This window comes from Sparus aurata, chromosome 9, assembly GCF_900880675.1.
Source record: "Sparus aurata chromosome 9, fSpaAur1.1, whole genome shotgun sequence".
In the NCBI taxonomy this organism is placed as follows: domain Eukaryota; kingdom Metazoa; phylum Chordata; class Actinopteri; order Spariformes; family Sparidae; genus Sparus; species Sparus aurata.
The window spans coordinates 16,678,649-16,700,022 of NC_044195.1; the positions used below are offsets into that span (position 1 = coordinate 16,678,649).

The 21,374-nt window shown below is 43.6% G+C and overlaps 1 protein-coding gene across 4 annotated transcripts; it reads right to left on the reverse strand.

Moving 5' to 3' along the window:
* Positions 1–11,999: 11,999 nt before the first annotated feature.
* LOC115587699 (immunoglobulin superfamily member 3-like) lies at positions 12,000–21,017 on the reverse strand. 4 transcript variants are annotated; one of them, XM_030427638.1, is made up of 11 exons: positions 20,743–21,017; positions 20,309–20,468; positions 18,611–18,985; positions 18,084–18,500; positions 17,512–17,916; positions 16,688–17,053; positions 15,273–15,647; positions 14,757–15,149; positions 13,356–13,766; positions 12,545–12,937; positions 12,000–12,456 (listed from the first exon to the last, which is right to left on the reverse strand). In XM_030427638.1, exons 2-11 carry the CDS (start codon positions 20,379–20,381, stop codon positions 12,257–12,259), a joined length of 3,408 nt encoding a protein of 1,135 aa, XP_030283498.1. In that variant the 5' UTR covers positions 20,382–20,468; positions 20,743–21,017; the 3' UTR covers positions 12,000–12,256. The 4 variants fall into 4 exon arrangements, with proteins under 4 accessions (XP_030283498.1, XP_030283497.1, XP_030283496.1 ...); XM_030427637.1 differs by having other exon boundaries at positions 20,309–20,471; XM_030427636.1 differs by having other exon boundaries at positions 20,309–20,506.
* Between the last annotated feature and the right edge of the window lie 357 nt (positions 21,018–21,374).

Genomic DNA, 21,374 nt, shown 5'->3' on the forward strand with positions numbered 1-21,374 from the left:
GCGGCTCTGATATCAGACAGTCTCCAGCACAGCGTGGGGCTCAGCTCCAGGATAAAGTAGCTGCTTACCAACAGAAATACCAATTACTTCACACTGCATCATGAAGCCTAATTGGCCTGCTGTGGCAGAGAGACTCTCAGGATGAAAGACTTGTACGTTCTCTTACTGTAAACCTGTATCTCAGCCCTCAGCTTCTGCTTGTTTTCAGACTACCAGTACAGGTTATAAGGGCCTAATGCTGACATTATGATGTGATAAAGCTTTCTAATTGTATTGCTTCTCTTGCTCAGCTCACAAACTACTGTATGGTTCATTAAAAGGACAGCATCTGTTGTTAAGTGACCGTAAAAAGTGGGGTCTAAACTCACATAAGCTACCACACTTTCACAGAGAAATGTGAGTCTGAGCGTGACAAACATGCCAGCGGGCTACACACTGGTCTCCTGTTTGAGGTTTGCCATGGGTTTGCCTTTCATGTTAGCTGTGTCAGCAGCAGATTTGGCTGTCTCTGCTGTAAACAGATTATTGAAAGCGTAGAAAATACCGGCATCTTTATTATAATTATTATTGTTAGAAGGGACACTATGTAGTTTTGGAGAAGAAATAATAAAAACTCTGAATTTGAATATTTACAATATTAATGAGGTAATAAAACACATTCATATTTTCCCTAAACGGAATAAACAAGCTGTTCTCAGAGTAAAATAAGGTACCCAGGACAGTGTTTGAAGCTAGAAGGGTGGCAGGGTCCGCCAAATATAAGCAAAGTACAACAGTGGGAAATTGTGTTGTCCTTTAAAGGTGCATTATGTAGTTTTGGAGAAGACAATGACTGATCATTGACTGATTTTATTATTCGGTTAAGGAAACAAAATAAATGATCCGTATTAAAAAAAATTCTGATATTTGAATTTCTTCTCCAAAGCTATTTAGTGCCCCTTTAAAGGTCAGTTTGTGTATTCAGCTTACTGGGTCATGAAAACAAGTCTGGAGAAAAAAAAAATCAGTCTCTCCTGAAAAAGTTTGGCTGTCTAACTACACTTACTGGTTCATCAGCAGAGAGCTGCAGCTGAAAAGCCTTTTAGAGGTGTCAATCAATCAAAGTGCTGTTTAAAGTTACAAAACAGAAAATCACAGGCTTTTATTTTGGTGATTGCAGTGTGGCCAGGGGCTTAAAGTGATTGTGTGATTCTGATGAGTCTCTGAACCTGCAATTTTCTGCCCTATTTGAATCAGTGTGGATTTTCCCTTTGACTAGAAAGCAAGATACAAAGAGTAAAGAACTGATTTACAACAATATTCACATTATTTATATATATATATAGGTATCTATTTAATAGTCAAGCCATCAGCACTACATTAGCAGTATGAAATTCAAATGCTGCAAAAGAACACCGAATAGGCACCCTGTGGACGTTCCTGCCAAGTGATTTTCTAATTCAAGGCTGCACACCATAAATGGACTAAAAAAAACCAGAGAGCAGCTCCTGAGATGGCTGTACTGTATTTAATTAGGCAGAGACTGACAGATGATGAATAAAAGAAAATGTCGCATAAAAGTATCATGGGACCTCTCATTACCTCCATCATGACTCGGAGCCTGTCTGTGCTCTGGAGCGGGAATTAAAAAAAGCGATACACCCACAGGTAGACTTGGACCAGACCATTTCTGTGCCCTCGAGGTCTGCTGTGTCACACCATAAGACCCTGATGATGTGTGACAGGCCTGCCCGCCTCAGTGTCACATCAGCCAGCTGCTCAGAAAGAGAGAGGCTGCATGAGCGAGAGAGAAAGAGACACTGACGGATGTTGACTTAAAGTCATTTAGCTGCATATTCCTCCTCGTACTTACCTGATTTGACCAGCGGGCCGCAATGGGACAGAAAAATGTCACTAATAAGGAGCATAAATTTAATATAATAGAGATTAATGTCAGTCATAACTGGGGTCATTTACAATTATGAAAAGTTTTTTTTTTTTTTCCCCTTACTTTTAGTTAACACTCTCAAGCAGTTGGTTGCCATGGCAGCCACATGGTGATATACAATAGGAGGATGGTCACCAGATCCTCTTGTTGAAGTGAGTGCACACACAGATATACATCAGAATGCTACATCGCCACCTGTGTGCTGTGAAAAGAGAGGAGGAAAAGGAGAGATGTTTCTGTTTAAATGTATAGTTATAGTACAGCTACTATAAGTGTAATTTTGGAGAAGAGATTTAAGCTTGGAATTTTAATATCTACAATATTAACAAGGTAAAAATACAAACTCAGAAATTAACAAGCTGTTCTCAGGTCCCAAGAACACTGTTTGAAGCTGGAAAGGTGGCAGGGTCCGCCACATATAGACAAAGTCAAACAGTATGAAGTTGTTGTCCTTTAAGGGTTAGTTTGTTTATCCGGTTTAGTCAGTCATTAAAAATAATAGATAATAATAATCTTTCTTTTCTTCCCCAAAACTACATAGTGCACCTTTAAGTGAACCTCTTACGGCCCTGCACATGCATCATAAAGATATCCATGTGTGTAAGTTGCAGCTGTACACAAACACGAGTGCTGTAAGTGCACCAGGCCCTTGGTCGGACTGTACAGTGTTTGTCAGCTAATTAGCAACATGAGTTAGTGCGACAGCAGTTGGGGGAGCGCCTCACACGCAGAGAGAGGCTGATGGGAGCTGATGGGCGCAGCAGAGCGTCGTTGCTGGTGAGTGAGGGAGAGGAGGGGCTGTGACAGCAACCAAACCACTGCTAATGAAGACATCAGCTCACCCGCACAGATATGCTCAGTCACAGGCATTGCCAGCCGTCAAAGCTGGCGTTATGGCGTGAATATATTGCACAGAAGAATCGTCAGATGCACACACTGAGCTGAAGCATTTGTGCCTGTGAACACACAATTATCTCCCTCCGGTGGGGACGATGGCGTCCTGGTGGCACTGCATAGCTAGTCAAATGTGCAGAACTAAACTAAGGGAAACAGCAAATACTATCAGATTGTCTCTGTTTGATGGATCTGTTTGATATGAGCTCGTCTTTCTTCCTGTATTTGCCGGGATTGTTTGGGTACACAAGCAAACACCAGCAATCCACACAGGGAGGGGATTGAGTGGCTTAAAGCAGCAAAGGCTACTGAAAGTCCTCAATCATTTTTGATTTCAGGTGGCTCCCATTGTATTTATGGTGTTACCATGACAGTGTGAAGGCTGAATATGAATATAATGGAAAAAGAAGTATTTATCTCTTAAGTGTGAGTTTCACAGTGGTGCTGTACATAATGGAAGAAACTAGTAAGTCAAAACTGCTAAACGAAGGCAAACTGGTTATAAGAAATGTACATAGTAAAGCAGACATTTAGTGAGTGACATTAGATGGAAGCTACACCAACAAAGATGGAGATGGAGGAAGACGCAAACATTGGTCTTAATCCGGTTTTCTGTGGCAGAAATCTCTTTCTTGGTCTCATTCCACTGATTCTCATTGGTTAAAGTCGGACTGACCATGACATTTCTCGCCTCTCTGCCCTCCAGGAAAACATTTTTTGGATTTGAGACCCTGACGGGCACCGGGTGTGTGAGTAAAGCCTTCAGTGCCACGGGCTGATATATTGGCTGATTAGCGGCTTGCGTGGCCTCTGCTGATAGAGTTGCCTGATAGCCTAGGAGCTATATTTGTTGCCCTGCTCCAGAGATACCGGCGAATGGATGTTTTTGGATGCGGCTGACATTTCCCTCAGCTAAGAGGGCCTCTTCTCTGCGGCAGCTCTGTCAGTACCAAAATCAGATAATGCCAGACTGTACACAGACAGCGTTGGACCGGCTTTACTGTTGTTTTCCCATTTTCCGCCAGCCTGCTAAACGTTCACGCCAACAGCTTCAGTCGGGGGATCACAGTTGTGCTGAATTAAAAATTCCCTGCTCGAGTTGACATCTCAGACGCCATGCTACTTTTGACTCAGATTGCCCTCGCCAGCGCATCATCTGCAAGCCAAACAGATGCACGGGATTAGTTGTATCTGTCATCAGTTATTCACATTCGGCACATGTTGCTGTCGCTGGAAGTTCTTTGATATAAACTCCTGATGATTTATTAAAGAAGATTTCTGAATGGCTCTGCTATGGATGATGACAGTTATGATAACGACCAAGAGTCGCTGCCAGGCTCACACCACAGGAAGGCAGCAGTCTCCTGGAAGAAGCCCCTGCAGTCCTATAAAGCAGCGCCAGCGGTGTGTTTGTTCATTTTTATCAGCGCCGCGAAAGTATGTTGAATCTAATCCCTGAACGGAAAATCTATTTCTTGTTTGTCAGAGAGATGGAAACGTCTTTGCTGTCTGTTAAATGGAGCTGTCTGTGGAGAATGGGCGAGGAGGAAAGTATGCTCAATCAAGAGTCGGTTAGGATTCACTGTTTTATTCATGTGCCTACCAGCGCAATATTATTCTTAAAAAAACAACAACAACCCAACACAAAAGCAAGATTGATTTCATTTTGACGGCTGAATCAATACGTGCTTCACAGGGCTTCTATAATGAAATCTGACTCTATGATCCTCTCCATTTTTTTTTGTCTATCCCCCTGTCAATGGAGAATTGCGGCAACCACACATATGATTAAAGGGGCGCAGTAGTGGCAGCACATACACGTGTAGACACACGCTCACATGAAAGACACATGCATATGGGTTACATTATCAGAACAGGAGAGGCGCAGATAGAGCAGCTTTGGGGGTGTTCATCTGTGCAGTTCCAGCATGTGAGAGTACAGCTGTGAAAGAATAATAATAAAAAAAAAACAACAAGAAATGGGAGCTCTGAGTTTCTTGAGAGCTCCCTTGACAGGGAGCAGAACAGGCTATTACTTCATATTGCACCATTTAAGCTGTTTTTATTTTGGACTCTCCAGCTCCTTCTACCAGCCGGCGTCATCTCTGGGGATAACAATCAGGCCTCGGCAAGAAAAAGGCAGACAGCTCCTAACAGTTTAGAGAGTCGTCTACAATTTTGTGCGTCTTTGTGTTTGCGCGTTGGATAAATGAGGTAATCCTCTCTGCATCTCTGTGGAAAACACCGCGGCTGTCACTCACATCGGGCTTCGGTTCGATTTCCCTCTCAAAGGCTGCTATTGCTGAGGTGACAGTGTGCAGTCTGAGATGAGTTCCAGCCTCTCCACCTTTGTCTTCACACAACTGTGTAGGCAGTTTTTTCCCCCTTTATTCTCTCTCTCACACACAATAAAAAAAAAAAAAAACACTCACCAGGCTCTGGGCACCAGGAGAGCTCATATGAGCAAGCGAAGGCAGAATCTACAGTTTCAAAGTTTATTTTCAGATTGTGTGCGAGCTCTGAAGCACCTTGACTCATCCTCCTCTATGTTAACCTGTTGACTCCTACACTGTATGCCTGTCCTTTTGGCTAACAATAGCTCCCTCTAGTGCTGACAGATGATAGGACTGACGTGGAGAGACAGACAGAGGGGGAGTGAAAGCGTGAGGATTATGGTTCGAGTGAGGGGCATAAGGCAGCTCTGCCTGGCCTGTGTGTCCTCTCCTTGTGAGAAAGAGGGGAAAATCAAAAGCGAGACAGGGCCGTGAGGGAGCAGAGGGGGCTTGAGGGTATGAGCAAAGAGATTCAGTGAGCTGAGGTAAGAGGAATCAAAAAGTGCTTCAGAGAAGACTTTCAGATTTCAGGAGAGCCGTTACGTAATTCGTGCAGATGGTAGTTTGAGTGTCTCCCCCCCTCGTGTCGCCCCTACCACTGCCAGGACACATTATCCTCTTGTTCGGGAGCTTTAAGGCAAAACTTTGATCACTTGTGCTGTGATTTTTTTTTTCTTTTTGTCTTGTGTATGTGTGTGCTTCTCCAGGGCACAGTTACATGCACACAGATTTCACAAATTCAGTCTTCATGCTTCAGGTAAGAGTGCAAAAGAAGACAATTTGACTTCTTGTAACCAAAAAATAAGGTCGAAAAAATCATTTGGCGCCTTACAGTGGCGATGCTAACACACTAATGTTCTTACAGATAATGTTTACAATGTTCAGTGGCTTATTTTTGTCACAACGGAGCAGGTAAGGTGGACCCACATGCAGTAGACGGCAGGCAGGAGGAAGATCAATGGATGAAGTTTTATAAAAGACCAACGGAACACATGGAAAAGGCAAACACAACAGTAAGAACGGAACAGGATCAGGGGGAAAAGAACAGATGACTCAGCTCAAGACTGGGCTCAAAAACAAACAAAGATGAGGTGCAGGTGGAGTGATTCGGAGAAACACAGGTGAGGGTAATGAATGGGAAAACGCTAGGAACAGGGCTAACTCAGGTGATGCAGTGCAGGTGTGGAGGGAAAGCAGACCGGGCAGAAGCACAGGAAGGAAACAGGGAAACACTGGAAATAGGGCAACAAACCCTAGAACACGAAGGAATCTAAGGACCATGATAGTTTTAGTTGCTATACAGCACTGATGGAAATGTCTTTTCTTGCAAGCATTCAGTATAATAATTGGATACATGTTGAGCGGATGATAGAGAGAGAGATCACCAAAGTTATTTTAATTCCTCCTGAGGGAGACATTAATGTCTTTACCAAAGTTCATGTTTAAAGTTCAACCATCCAAAAGCGGAGATGTTTCACTTGTACCAAGATTGTCAACCTCATGGTGGCACTAGAGGAGAAGTCAGCTGATGACAAAAGTTGGGGCATTAATCTCCTGGGAGCTACAGATGTCTGTACATAAGCGTGCCAATCCATCTTGTGAATGTTGACATATTTCACAATCTGAAAGAAAAATTGGTAAAAGTCAGGAGATAACCAAATCGATTATCATTAATCCTCTGGGCACCATGAATGAATGCACCTAATGTTATGGAAATTGATCCAATAGTTGTTCTGACATTGAGAAAGAGGAAAAGAAGGAGGATCCCCAAGACAAAGGTGAAACAAAAAAAACTTGAAAGATGGCCCCATGCCATTGAGGTGTGCCAGTAAACCAGACGGACTGCATGCCATGCTCTAGTTTTCATATGAGTGACCGTCCTTCATTTTCACTCATGTAATTCCGGGAAATTGAGGTAAAATTATCATCAAACGCCTACTGCAGGCAAAAGTCAAAGCTGTTTGAAGCCATTTGGAGTACAGACATGGTTTTGGGCTCTTTTGAAAGGTTACAGTCTGATTTTTTCTCCCCCAAACAGTCAGAAGCCCGGTGAATGTCTCTGCTACTATAGGAGCTTGGACACACTGAATTATATATTTATTTTTCTTCAAAGAAAAAAATGTAAAAAGCCTGTAGATGACATGTAACTGCCCTACATCATATAGTCCTACATAGCTCCAAGTTCAATTTGAATAACAAATATTCTATATTACATATTACGGTTCTTTATTTTCTTATTTACACTAACTTTATGCATATAAAATAGTCAAATACAAGTTCTTAGGAGGTCGGACAGCTTATACAGAGAGAGAATTGCATTAAATGACATAAACTTACATAATTTCCAAGCTACTGTAAGGGCTTTATAACACATATTGTATCAGTCATTGTGTAGTCTGGTGTGTAGGTGGCTCAGGAGAGAGGGGATGGAACAAGGAGTGGGTCTCCTGTCTTTGAAATCGTTCTATCACTGTCGCAGGCCACAGGGTGGGCATATAAGCTTCTAACAGGAGATGCCAATCAGTAGGTCAGAGGTCAGCAGATCTGTATTGCAGTTTAATGGCGTTTTGCTTCGAAATAGTGGATTTGGTTTTTTTTTGTAACTTGTTGCCACGTTTTGGACTAAATATTTAACTGAAATTGATCTACTGGACATTTGGGAATAAGAGAACACTGCTTTTGTTAGATTTTCAACTGTGGTCCTGTGTCCATACCTCGATGGTTCAGAGCCAAGTCTGATCCACAGTGGGACCTCCATGGACAGGACTTGTTCCGCCACATCCCGTGGGTGCTCAATTGGATTGGGATGTTGGGAATTGGGAGGCCAGGTCTATGCCAATATCATTAACGTGGTCAAACTCAAGCACTGCCATTGGGGAATGCCGTTGCCATGAGGGATGTTCTTGGCCTGCAACAGTGTTTGGGGTGGATGCTACGTGTCAAATGGCATCGACATGAATGCCAAGGTTTCCCAGCAGAGCACTGCATAGTAACAGGATGATCACTGTAATTCACTTCACCTGTCATTCCTTTTAACGTCGTAGCTGAGCGGTGTATGTGCATGTATTTACAGCCTTAATGTCCCTGCAGTTCAAGTAGCTGCAGTTCAAAGATGTTATGGAACAGTGGCTACATGGTTTCCATAAATCCAGTCCGTTCACAGCACATGAAGGACAGAGCATCGAGCTGCTGCCAAATCAGATCTGGAAAGAGATCATAGTAGCAGAGATAATCAGCTCCAAGCATCCAGCTACGTGTTGGCAATCTAAGAACTAAAATATCCTCTGACAACTATTAGCTTTTGGATATTTGGAACGAGAAGGATCAAGGAATGCCGTCTTATCGCTGCCACTTTGCGCTTCATGCTCTGCATCTCACGTCAAGAGACGAGCTAATGATTTGACTTTCTGAGGGAGTCTAGCATGGCTGCTGATGTAGACGCTAGTTTGTCCCTGTTACATCTAGTCTTTGCTGCATAGGCACAGGCATTGATTTCCCTCCCAAATTCAATGTTTCTTTGTTTGCTCTGACAGGCATTGCCATGGAAACACAAGGGAGTGGAATTACAGTAAAGTTAAGAGGGAGGCTGTGAGAGGGAGCTCATCCACCAGACTGTGAAGGGCTCGTATAATTCAAGACCAAAGACAGTGCTACATCATCTCTAGGGGGCTGAGAGGACCACAGCCTGTCTCAAACTTCCTCATTGTTCTTTTAGTCTCGCATCTCTTAGAAACCGCTGTTACTTTTACCTTAAGCTTTACATAACGGGTATACACTCATCGGACAAGAGCCTTTCTCTGTACGGGAGTTGTGTGATGTTGAGGCTTGTTTCCTCAAAAGTGAAGGCAAGAAATGGCTTCTATTCTTGTCTCTTACACAGATGGGGTGTTAAACATTGATAGGGCTGATGCAGGGAGAAAGGGAGAGAAAGAGAGAGAGAGAGAGAGAGAGAGAGAGGCAGAGAGGCACTACTTTGTTTTTCCTCTAGGTTCAACTTGATTACTCTCCGGCATCCAATTTTGTTGAGTAGGAACATCTGTTAAAAGGCAGCAACTGCACGATGGCAGAGATTCAGAATCTTACATGCATTCATGTGCAAAACAACTCATGCAGGTACAGTGGGAGCTGTTTCATCTCTTTAAGGCTGTTTATACCCACATCGGACAAACCATGTGGGATTTATAGATCTTCTTCAGGAGCAGTGTTCCAATTGAAGGCGAGCAAAATAAAAAAGAACAATTTAGTATATGCAGATTGGTAGCAAAACACTAGCAATCAATGACATTAAGTCTATAATTCAACAGATTTTTAGCGATGATTAGTCTCTTTAAACAGATATCTACATATGGATAAAGAATCTGTAGGCAAGGTGAAATGATTGTGGTATCAAAAATGTCCATTTGTAGTCTGAGTATTTTAACCTGCTTTGGTTGCAGTTGTGGAGAGCAAAAGACTTTATGTGACTTTACATTTGCAACTTTACATTTGTTTAGGTTGAATTTTCCAATCCTCTCTTGTAACAACTGCTTAGGTTTAGGCCAAAAAAAAACAAACAAAACACTGGAGGAGATCGTCTGACTTCCTGTGAAAAAAAGTAGCTTTTGGTCGCCACATAGAGGGATGGAAATGTCTGCAGGTCTCCTGAAAGAACATCCCATGTTGTAACCACAAAACGGCTATAAATCTCCCCAGATGTCTTTGAAAATATCTGCCGGTGTGACAGCCTTGTTGTCTTCAGCATCCTTTCCATTTCCCAACGTGAGAGTCAGCTAGTAAACATATAATGTGAACTTAAAATATGCTACGTTTGATACGAATATCAACCTTGAACATGTCTGTGGTTCGCAGAAAGGTTAAAGGCTAACATTATAACCTGGCGACTGGGATGTAATCTCGAAACAAACTGGTCACACACTGTCAGGCTGGGCACCCATCACCCCTCGTCTGTGACACTCAGCACTGGTGCTCTGCAGGGCTGCGTCCTGAGTTCTCTCCTCTACTCTCCCTACACCCACGACTGCACACCAACCCACAGCGCAAATGTCATCATTGAATCCGGCGATGACACCATGGCTGTGGGACTGATGAAGTCCAGAAACTGACAGAATTGTGCTCCATCGACACCTCAAAAACAAAGGAACTGATCATCGACTTCAGGAAACAGAGAGATGAACCTGCTTCTCTATTCACGCGACGAAACATGGTGGAGAGTCACGACCTTCAAATTCCTGAGCACACACATCTCCACATGGACGGTGAACCTAAACTCTCTGGCTGAAGAAGGCACAGCAACAGGACTCATCTCACCTAGGAAACCCCCCTCTTCACTCTGCTGCCCTCTAGAAGGCGCTGCAGGTCTTTTTAAGACCCGCACCTCCAGACCTCAGAACAGTTTTTGCCACGTGCCATCAAAGAACTGAATGAGCAATAGTTTCCTGTGCAATATATCTGGTTAAAGTACAACAACATGCTGCTGAGACTTACTCAAGACAAGTTCAATACATTTTATTAGATACATTTTTATTATTATTCTACTTTTTACTTCCTTACTTGATTTTATACTTTGTGTTTGAGTCATCCGTCAATTTGCTGTGTTCTGGTGTTTTATACCACTGAGGAGTTGAACTGAAATTCCGTTGTACTCGGTGCAATAACAATAGAGGCATCATACTCTATTCCAACTCATTTGCTATGATCTGACGACATTTTCACTTCTACCCTGTTTTGTTAAATTAATCTGCATTCTGCTTGAGAAACAATCCAAGCATCTCTTAACTTGGTCTCCATTCTCACATCTCAGGTTGCTAATTGGATTGTAAACTATGAGCACCACATGGAAATGGAAGTCTGGCCCTGGATATCTCCTGGCTACTTCAGAAGCCCCCCCTTAAATTCTCCATAGCCCCCAGAAGCTAAACTGTCAGACAATAGCTGCCAGTGGATTCCAACTCTTTGAATGTTTGGATGGGTTTTCAACTTTACTCCTGTGTTCAAGAAGTGAAACATACACATGCTGAGCTGATGTTAGCTAAAAGCCTTGGCTGTTCAAGACCATCTCTCTTGCCCAAAATGTCCTGGCTCTGTAGGGTTGCAGCGGTATTCTGGTTTTACGATATGCTGTGACATTAAAATTGCCAGTTATCATACCACGCTCAGTTTCTTACCAACGGTATTGAATTCTATTGTGTTAGTGTGAATAAAAAGTACACATATTTCAAGGCTAATCAAGTTTCATGCGTATGCCAGGACACATTCTCCTGTGAAATGATAATATAGCGTTTGTTCAACCCCAAGAAAGCCTTCTGTTTTAAAACTGTGATACTGTGATATTCTCCTCGTGTTGCACAGCCAAATCTGCATTTAGGATCTTTTCATCAGAAACAGTGAACAACCTTTAGCAGGACTAGTGAGTGATGAGTGATTTTTCTGCTCATTTCTACTTCTGTTGCCCGAAAATAACCTCTTAAACCACTGTCTGCACATATGCTCGTCACACTCGAGTCTCAGCAGACCGCAGTCATCTTGTGCTTACACAGAACCGCAGAGCACTTCCTGGTTGATTCATTCGTCTGTGTAACTAATGAAGAAAAGTTTTACATTTTACCACCTTTCGTGCTTAGCGGCTCCCTGAGACATGCTATGCTTTGACTTCTCCTCATCTAAGGCACAGCATCGAGCTGCCTGCTTTGTTGCTACATGAAAAGGAGTCTGTCAGGGAGAGCATGTTGTTTTTTAGGTGCAAAGCCACAAAGCCGATCCGCTGCCTCGCTCAACTGTCCGTTGCAGGCGGTAAGAAGCTGGCAATTATGCAAAGAAGTTTTGGGCTGTAAAATGAAAAGTGCCTGTTCAATTTTAAAGGTTTAATGAATTTCATTAATTCATAGAAGGCAAAGTTATTCCCGGCTGCACAGTAAAACACTGAAACAATTATTTTGGTACATTATCAACAGATTCACTAAAACGAGAGTGATTGAACTTTGGATAAAAAATGAATGAAATATATGTACAGTGGAATTATAAAACATCATTGCATATATTACATGTAACATAAAAAAATATGAGCGCAATTTTCCTCTCCCCTTCTCCTCTGGGTCTACAATGTTCAGTCCTCTGCACTGGGTTTGGAGTTTAGAGTGACTTGCTCAGTCCACAGAGAGTTTTCAGCCTTCTTTCCTCTGTTGCTCTGGCAGATTTTCAGCAGCAGTCCGACTACGACCGCCACTGCGCAGAGGGCAAAGGCCACAAGAATCCCTATCCAGATGCCCGAATTGCATGCAGGCTCAGAGACGGCTCTAGCATCCCCTGCAAAGGAGAAGACGAAAGTTGGTGATTAAACATGACCTTTAACCACTGATAGACTGCTGAGAGAAACTGCAAATCACACACTTACCCTCTGCGTTGACATAAACAGTCAAATTTCCTGACTTTTCCACAGCGACCCTCCTCCATCCATGAGACAGAGATGGGATCCACTCCTCTACCTCACAGAAGTACAGGCCACTATCTTCCCGACCTGGCTTCGAGACTGTGAGGCTGAACTGGTTGGGCAAAGGGTGGCTAAATCTTAGCCGATCACCCATCCCAGACCTGTCCTGTAGGGTGGCGTCTCGATAAGCGGTGAATATGGGGAGATGTTTGGTCTCTGCCACTTTCTGCCGGAACCATATGACCTGGAACTCGGAGTCACTGCTGGATTGATTGGTGATGTGACAGGGTATGGTGAAATCCTGGGTCGTGCTCCTATTCAGCTCCAGCTCATTCTTTTCAATGGACAGGTTATTTTCTGTAAAAAAAAAAAAGAAAAGAAAAGAAAAACAGAAAGAAATAAGCACAGTGGTAAAAGAAAAGACGCTCTTTAATTTAACATTTTTTGGAGAAAAGGTGAAAAACAGCCAACGCAACAGCATAAAACTTTTAAACTAAAAGTGCTGAACAAACAGGACAGATGTGCATAAATGCATAAAATCATCAAGAACAGCACTGGAACAAAACATAGATGCAAAATTAGGGAAGTGGTTATTCTGCGGAGAAGCAGCTTCCATGTGGGGTTGTGAAGCGAGACGACTGCATGCTGACAAACAAACACCATCACATGATACAAGTATGACTGGACTATGACTTGTTTCATGGTAAAATTCTTCTCGTACAAACCACATTCATCGAGCTGCCTACAGAGTGACCCTAAAAAGACGTCATCATACCTGGAACATTTACTGTCAACGTGATGGGACCTGCGCTTTCTGAGGCCTTTTGCTGCCAGCGACCTTCATGATCCAGCTGGTGCTGCTCCACCTGGCACTTGTAGGTCCCGCCATCCCCCTCATGCGCCCTCTGGATCCCAAGGTGGAAGCTGCTCTGAGCGGGTCTGGAGAGACGAAGCCGCCCCTGCAGGCCTCGGAGCTTCTGGTTCTCTGGGTAACTCAGCAGGCCCCTGTGATCCAGCTCCACCAGGGCATTGGTGATGGAAGAGTCGTGTTCGGTATAGAGCCAAGTGACCTTGTAGAAAAAAGAAGGACTGGGTGCACCTGAGATGATGTCACACTTGAGTTCCAATTCTTCTCCCTCGCCGATACTCAACGACTGCTCTCTCTGATCTAAACGAAGGTCATTGACTGGAAAATAAAAAAAAGTGAAAAAAAAAGAGAAAAGACAACTGAGTCAGCCGAGAACTGAAATTGTTGTAGTTTATAGCCCCTGAAACTATCAAATCTAATAAATAAGCTAATAGAAAGAAATAATCATAAAAAAGTGTTCATAAACTGTTTAGAGGCCATATTCACAAGTAAAACTCCTGACTCCTAAGTCACTGAGACCACACAGTCAGTTATGTTCCTCAGGTAAGGTGTCTCATCGTGTCAGCATTTTGTAAAAACAGAATGACAATGCACCTGGCCAGTAATAAAGGATTCAGTTGGCTCACAAAGAAGTCAAAACAATCCAATAACCACTTTGCACTGATGAACATTCAATTTCACTTTCACTGACACAGACAGGTCACCTAACAAGTAGGTTCAGTCATAAAAACACGATGTCATTCACAGCAATGAGTCGGCCCCACCTCTTCCTCTTAGTTTAGGAGAAAAATAACTTTTTATTTATCCAGGGAGTGTTTTCAGCAATGCCCTGATCAAATCCACACACCTGGCATTAACACCAGTTCAGGTTAAGGGCCTTGCTCAAGGGCACCTCAGTGGTGGTGACGAGGGAGGGGTCACAAGTTTGCTTCTCTAAATTTTAGCCCACCACTGCCAATCTTTGAACTTTGGCAGAATATAGTGTCTTCATGCAGGGCCTCGTCGCTTAAAGGTGCCATGTGTAAGAATCTGGCCACAGAGGGCAGCTTGTCACCAGAATTACTGCGAACTGCTGTTAACTGTAGCTTCCAGTAGCTAGTTAGCTCAGTTAGCCGTGCAGCTAGAAGATCTTTGGACTGGGACAGGCCTGGGCTAGCTTATAATTTGAGTTAATTTGAATGTTTTGTACTAGATTTAAAAAATTATTTTTTTTTACCCTTTTTACCTTTAAAGGTCCAGTTTTTAAGCTTGCTGAGAATATAGGTTTAGGGCTTTTAAATGTCATGTGTTCATCTGGAGACAACTTACCAGGTTCAAGGACTGTTACGTTTGTAGTCCTGGACACTGGCGAGAGTTCATACCAATCACCGCGAGGATCTTGCAGCCACTCCACCACCTCGCATGTGTACGAGCCTCCGTCTGAGATCTGAGCTTGTCGAATGCTCAACTCAAAGCTAGGGCCCTTAGTGTGCTTCATGCTGATTCGCTGTCTGTGGCTCAGCTCTACCTGTGGTCCAAATGCTAGGAGGGCGTCCCGGTCCGAGCTTACGATGATCTGTTTCTCTGCCTGTTGCTGGAGCAGCCAGGTGACGGCATAGCGGGAGGAAGCAGAGGTTGTGGAGATGACTGAGCATTTAATCTCTAAGTCGGTGTTGATGTTGCTGGTCAAGGCGGGGGCGGAGGTCAGGTCGAGCTTGCTCACTAGGAGAAAGAGAGAAAGTTGAGTCCTATACGCTGAGAAACAAAGCAATAGATTACACTGCAGCTTTCATCTAAAGACATGCTCCAAAGACAGCATGCTGCCTTACAGAGCTCAGGGTTTACCTGGTTTATTTACTTTCACAGCCAGCTGGTTGGATGCAGGCAGCCTCTTGTACGCATTCTCAATGAAGACCGACGCACTACACTGGTAGCTTCCCGCCTCCCGTTGGCTCGCACCGTGGATGAGAAGATGGTAACGGACTTCGTTCGGCTTGTTCTCTACTTTGAGCTGGTAGCTTTGCTCGACTCCAGCAGACCAGCTGACGGCACCGTCGTAGTTCAGCGTCAGGATGTTATCGAGGTTTGTAGCATCCCGCTGGAGGCTCCAAGTCAGTGTTATCGGCACATGGGGCCCTCTCACCCGGCACATCAACGCCACATCATCTCCTACAGTCACTATGTTGTCGCGACTTACAAGGTTCACCTTCACATACGATTCTGTAACACAAAGCGTTGGTTAGTGAGAAAAGGGGAAGTTATTACTCAGTGTAAATAAAAAGAGATGTGAGAAAAATGACATTCCAAAGGAGTGTTTCTGCCCTCACACTTGCACGTCAGTTCTCAACATCATTTCCTACGTTAAAACAACAAAAGGTTCATTCATGCATCAGACATCGAGTCAACATACTTGTCTTTACATAAAATGTATTACTTAGAGGACAGAAACATTCTTTGAAGAGAATCAGGTTCCTCATTATATGCATTTATGATGCAGCGAGGCATTACGTAAACTTTTGTTTGTCCCATTTAAACATGCACATGTACAAAGAACCTCTCTGCAATATTCATCAGACCCTAAAGTACATAACAAAAATTTCTGACAGAACCAGTGTCAGAACAATGTCTGAAAATTGTGAAAAATGTCGATCAATGTCTCCCGAAGACCAAGGTCGCACCCAGAGATGTTCAGTTTACTGTCATAGGGGAGGGAAGAAACCGCAAAATATTAACATTCAAGAAGCAGAAGTCAGAGGATTTGGAGATTTCCCTTTTCTAAAAATTCCCAAACCAATAAATCAATCATAAAATAGTTTAATGAATTCAACTTAAAAAGATTAATCTTGAATCTAAAATCTTCACTCATAGTCTCTTTAAGTGCTTAGTTTATGCTGATTGAAATCTTAAAAAAGGCGAATTGCAGGTAAGATCACACTGGCTGGGAAACATTCGAAATTATCTTCTGAGAACCATGAAGACACAGCTTAAATGTCTTGACAATCCAGCCAGCCAGTTCTCCAGATGTATCTTTCTCTGGACTAAACTGTTATGATGAAGACGGACAGATTGACCAACACTCACATCCTTAGTTTTACCACTGTTTTGTCAAAAGTGTCAAATGTTTTGACGTCTCAGACATTGTGAAATCTTGGTAGTCATCGAGCCATCTGTGTAATAAGAGGAAGCTTTCGTGTCAACGTGCAGCTTTCATCATCCGTCTCATCAACCACTTCTGCTACACACACAGACACTCGACTTACCTACTGGCTCCACTGTCACAGTGGCAGTCTGTGACTGGCTGTTGGTCTTGCTGTTGGTTTTCCATTCAGACACAGCACACTGGTAGACACCCGAATCTGAAGGCGTGACCTCATCGAGCTCCAGGGTGAAGGTGTCAGTCGTCGGGCGCGTCGCCTTCACTCTGCGTCTGGAGAACTCCCCCCCGGTTTCCATAACACCCTCCTGACTCAGGCTGATGACATTTGTAAAAATGGCTGCGGAAGTTGCTTTGTGTTGCCAGGTGACGGAGAGCTGACCTTTGACCCCAAGCACCTTACATGTGAGCACCAACTTGTCCCTTTCATTGACTTTCACAATGTTTTGCATTTCAAGTGATAGCCCACTTTCTGTGATGAGACAAGAGACATGTTGGGGAGGATAAAATTAGACATCACAACAACTGTATTTAAAAAAATTTTATGAACAGTCTCATCAGAGGGGCTCTGTGTAACTATTTGTAGCACTTTACAGATATTAGTCACTTTTTTGTTGGACATACCTGTGCTGATTGTAACAGAACTCTCTCAGTTGCCTATACAAGCCTCGTCTCAGTTCCCGACTCTCCTTTCGGCTAACAGAGACCAACAGTAGCTAACACTTGCCTAGAAATTCGTTAGATTCCGCTATCGTAAACTAATAAACTGCTTCTAGCAAAGCACAGAAGTTTCACAGAGCCCCTTTAATATTAAAGGTGCAATATGTAGGAACTGGCCGGCTGTCAAATCATACTATATCTAAATCTCTATGAATAATCTATAATAGTCTGTTTGTTTGTGCCTCACGCAGTTTGGATTCTCTGACTGACCTGTGGCTGAGATGCTGACTAGCTGGGAGCTGGAGTCTTGGGCTGCCCCCTGTGTGAAAACACCATCCTGGCCTCTGTCCTGAGGCCATGCTGTACAGATATACACTCCGTGGTCGTCAGTTCTGACGGGCTGCAATATGAGACGGTAATCTTTGCTCCCTACCCGGGCTGCCCTGAGCTCTCCTTCTTGTCCTCGCACGCTGTACTCTGGCCCCACGGACAGAATGCCTGTAGGGCCGATGCGGGCCAGCTCAACACCTCCCTTGCGCCAGGCTACAGAGAAGAACCTCTCCCTCAGCTTCTCCGTGTCTATGTTGCAGGATAACGATAGCTCCTGCCCCTCCTGCAGGGTCGGCGGCTGAGCAGAAATTCTCACCACCAGAGATGACGTGTCTGGCAACACTTCTGTTCAAAGCAAAAGAAAGAGAACAGTGAGGCAGACACAGATGCACACATCCTGCGAAGAAGCCACAACGGCTGCATAGAGGAAGAGCAGTGTTGAAGGTGTCAGCTCATCAAGATGTGACTGTTAAGAGATAAAATCATTTGAATGAATGCTTTGAATGTCTAACCTCTGGCTCTGACGTTCACGGTAGTCTCCGCTGCATCCGCCTGTGTGATAGCGTACCAGGAGCGGTCAGGATCTTGAATCCACTCCCGAGCCTGGCAGTAGATCTGGCCTTGGTCTGACACCTCCAGCTGATCCATCTTCAGCCTGTACGTGGCCTCTCCAATTTTATCTAACCTAACGAGTCCGGCCTGGTAACGGCCTTCAAACCCCGGGCCTGGGCTCAGCGTGAAGTCTCTGTCCAGAGAGATGATGGGCCGAGGGTCGTCCTCGCCGTCTTTACGTAGATACCAGGCGATAGACAGATGGGTGTGCTGGACGGTGTTGCTGGAGGCTTGGCATGTTAACATGAGAGCCTCACCCTCGTTATAGCTCAGTGAGGTGGAGGCAGGTGATGAAACACTTAGAGAGTTGTCAATCACTGGGGAGCCACATGACAGACAGACACAAAGACAAGAAAGTCACACGTTTTTACTGTCATACCGTACAGCGACGCAGTCATATTGAAATGTCTTAAAGCAGAGGGATTACCTTTCACTACTGTATGAGCGCTGTAGGTTCCTAGATACACATTTTCGGAGTTTTTCACACTACACTCAAACTCCCCTTCATCGTTCTTCTGCAGTCTTTGTATCTCGAACACGACAGCAGTCGGAGACACATGTGTCAGAGTGATTTCCTTGCTCCTCACGCGATCCAAATATATGGCGTAGCCGAAGTCATTGTTGCCGGTGCTGATGATGTTGATCTCGAATGTTGGATTCGCAGGCTTCTTCACGCGGACTTCAAATTCCTGCTCGGCGTCGGGGTTGGAGAAGCCGCTCACATTGCAGGAGATGGAGAGCGGGGAGCCCACCACGCGATACAGAGGCCCGGCCTGCGCTTCAGTGTGCACTATGGCCTCTCCTGAGTGAAAAGCAGACAAAACACACATAGTGACCACCGCAACTTATTTAGGGAACAGGAACTCAGTCGCATTTATAAGTGTGAGTTTTGATGTGTAAAGCAAAAGTCTGTACCTGGGCTGGGAGGGTTACTTGTATACATTTATTCCGATACAGTAATAAATTATACGTTAATAATTATGTGATCATTCTGTTTTCTTTCATTTGTAATTAGTGGTCCCCCTTTTTACTGTAAGCATCTGTAATCAAATTACTTCTTTTTTTTCTGTAACTTTACCAGAATACAGTCAAAATGACCAAGAAACGCAGGCTGATCATTCTAAGTTGTTAAAACGTTGTTTTGCTTGTACAACTTAAAGTTACAGTAATGGGCTTCTTGGTGATTCTGAGCTAATCCATCACTTTTTTCAAGTAAGGTCAACTTTACAGTGTAGCCTTCAAACTGCTATGCACGCTGCAATAAGTATAAACGTTTCGTCGTTTCGCAACCATCTGGCAATAAATGTACTTAAGTACCGTAAGTACAAGTATAGCAAATCATACATTTCACATTTACATTTATGACTGATTACTGGCGACTATCCAGTCCAATATTCAGCATTTTCCTGATGATTAGGATCTTTTTTTTAATCATTCAATTGTTAATAAAATAAATATATTTTATATGATGCAGCGTGCAATCAATCAAGTATCTAGTAAGTAAAGTTATCAAATAATTGCGGTAAGACATACAATATTTTTGGAGTGGAAGGATAAAGAGCGGAAAACAGAATACTAAGTACACTACATGTACTTCAAAACTGTACTTGAGTAAATGTACTTCACAGGTCGTTAGGTCAATATCTGAGAGAACTAGTCCCTGCAAATAGTGAAACAGGACTGTAGCACAGCGGTGAACTTCGTTGAATGACAGGAAGATTATCGCTGCCTTCTTTCAATTTTGTGAGAATGATTTTCAGTCATTTGCTTGCTGACATCAATTAAAAGTGTTAGTAAAAGAAAGTCTGAGAGAATAACACACATCAATCATCCGCTATGACTCACTGGGTTTAATCACAGAAGTCTGGCTAAATGCAATTTTAGTCGTTATTATTATTTCTTTTTATTTATCAAATGAAGATGATTAAGATGGACATAATTACAGATGCACACACAGACACATTCCACTTAAAATGCACTCAGCGACAACAAGTTTCCCTCACTCTGCTGACTTTTTAATTACTTTTTCTTCTCTGTCCTTGTTTGTTTTGTTTTTTTTGTTAACAACAGATCACTCACCAGCATCCAAATCCAACTGCAAGAAGGAACTGAGTGTACTACTCACCACAGTGCAGAAAAAGCCCCAGACAGAGGAGCAAATTAGCCCTCCAAGAGCAGGATTGCCGGGAACAGCTCATCCTGAACCTCCCTCAGAAGTAACACAGTGTTCACACCAGCCTCACGTCGTGACCGAGCCCTCAGTCAGCCTCACTGTGCAAATCTGTCTGCTGTCACAGATACATTGGAGGGTTATGAATGCTTCCTGTAGGTACACAAAAAGGAAGTCTGAAATGTTTCCTGCACACTCACAGTCCAAACAATCTGTGCTGGTAAATCTGTCACTGTCACATATGTGTTTCAGAAAATGTACAGGTGCAGATTTCTGTGGTGGGAGTGGAAATAAAAGTAATAATACACAACCACATGTAGGTTTTGTATGTGCACGCGATCATCTGCACCTGTCCTCATGGCGAGTGCTCGTTTGACTTTTAACCATACCTCAAATAATGTGTTGTGACGTTTTCTGCAGCAGGCAGCATCCTCACACACGGACATCCCTCCATGTCTCACAGTTTTTTGCCGCCTTGCACCTGGACAGCATCAACTTGACTTGGATTTCAGAATAAAAACATGCGCGACCTCCGGGTTTTATTCATTCCCATGACCAAAAAAAAAGATGACGGAGATAAAGAGCCTGTGGTTGCATTGTTTGGTGACAGCTTCGGTCCAAGCGTGACCTAATTATACAAAAAACATTCGAAACAGGAAATAAGGGCGGGCTCGTTGAGATTGTGTCACTCAGGGGCGACGTGTGGACCGACGAGGCAACAGTGCCGCCCAGTGGACAGTATGAGAGCAACATGTCTGCTGCAGCTGAGCGTGAACAGGACTGCTGGGGAACATCTCTGTGCTGTAGGACAAAGATGGGTCAAATAGTAGTGGGCTGAAATTTTTAGTTTTTTTCTCTCTTTCTTTTGTTCTTCTTACCAGGGATGTTTGATAAAGGAAGATAGGATGAGATAAGAGGAGATGAGGTGAGATGAGATGAGATGAGATGAGATAAGAAGAGATGAGATTAAATGATCACGACGTGAGATGAGACAAGATGAGACTAACTTGGACTATCTAGA

Excerpts from the sequence above, each read along its gene's own strand:
- LOC115587699 (XM_030427638.1), bottom strand. The coding sequence starts at position 20,381 with ATGAGCTGTTCCCGGCAATCCTGCTCTTGGAGGGCTAATTTGCTCCTC. Across the intron at positions 18,501-18,610 it reads CGCTCATACAGTAGTGAAAG|TGATTGACAACTCTCTAAGT; the intron begins GTAATCCCTCTG and ends GTGGCTCCCCAG. Across the intron at positions 12,938-13,355 it reads GTTGACAGTAAATGTTCCAG|AAAATAACCTGTCCATTGAA; the intron begins GTATGATGACGT and ends TTTTTTTTACAG.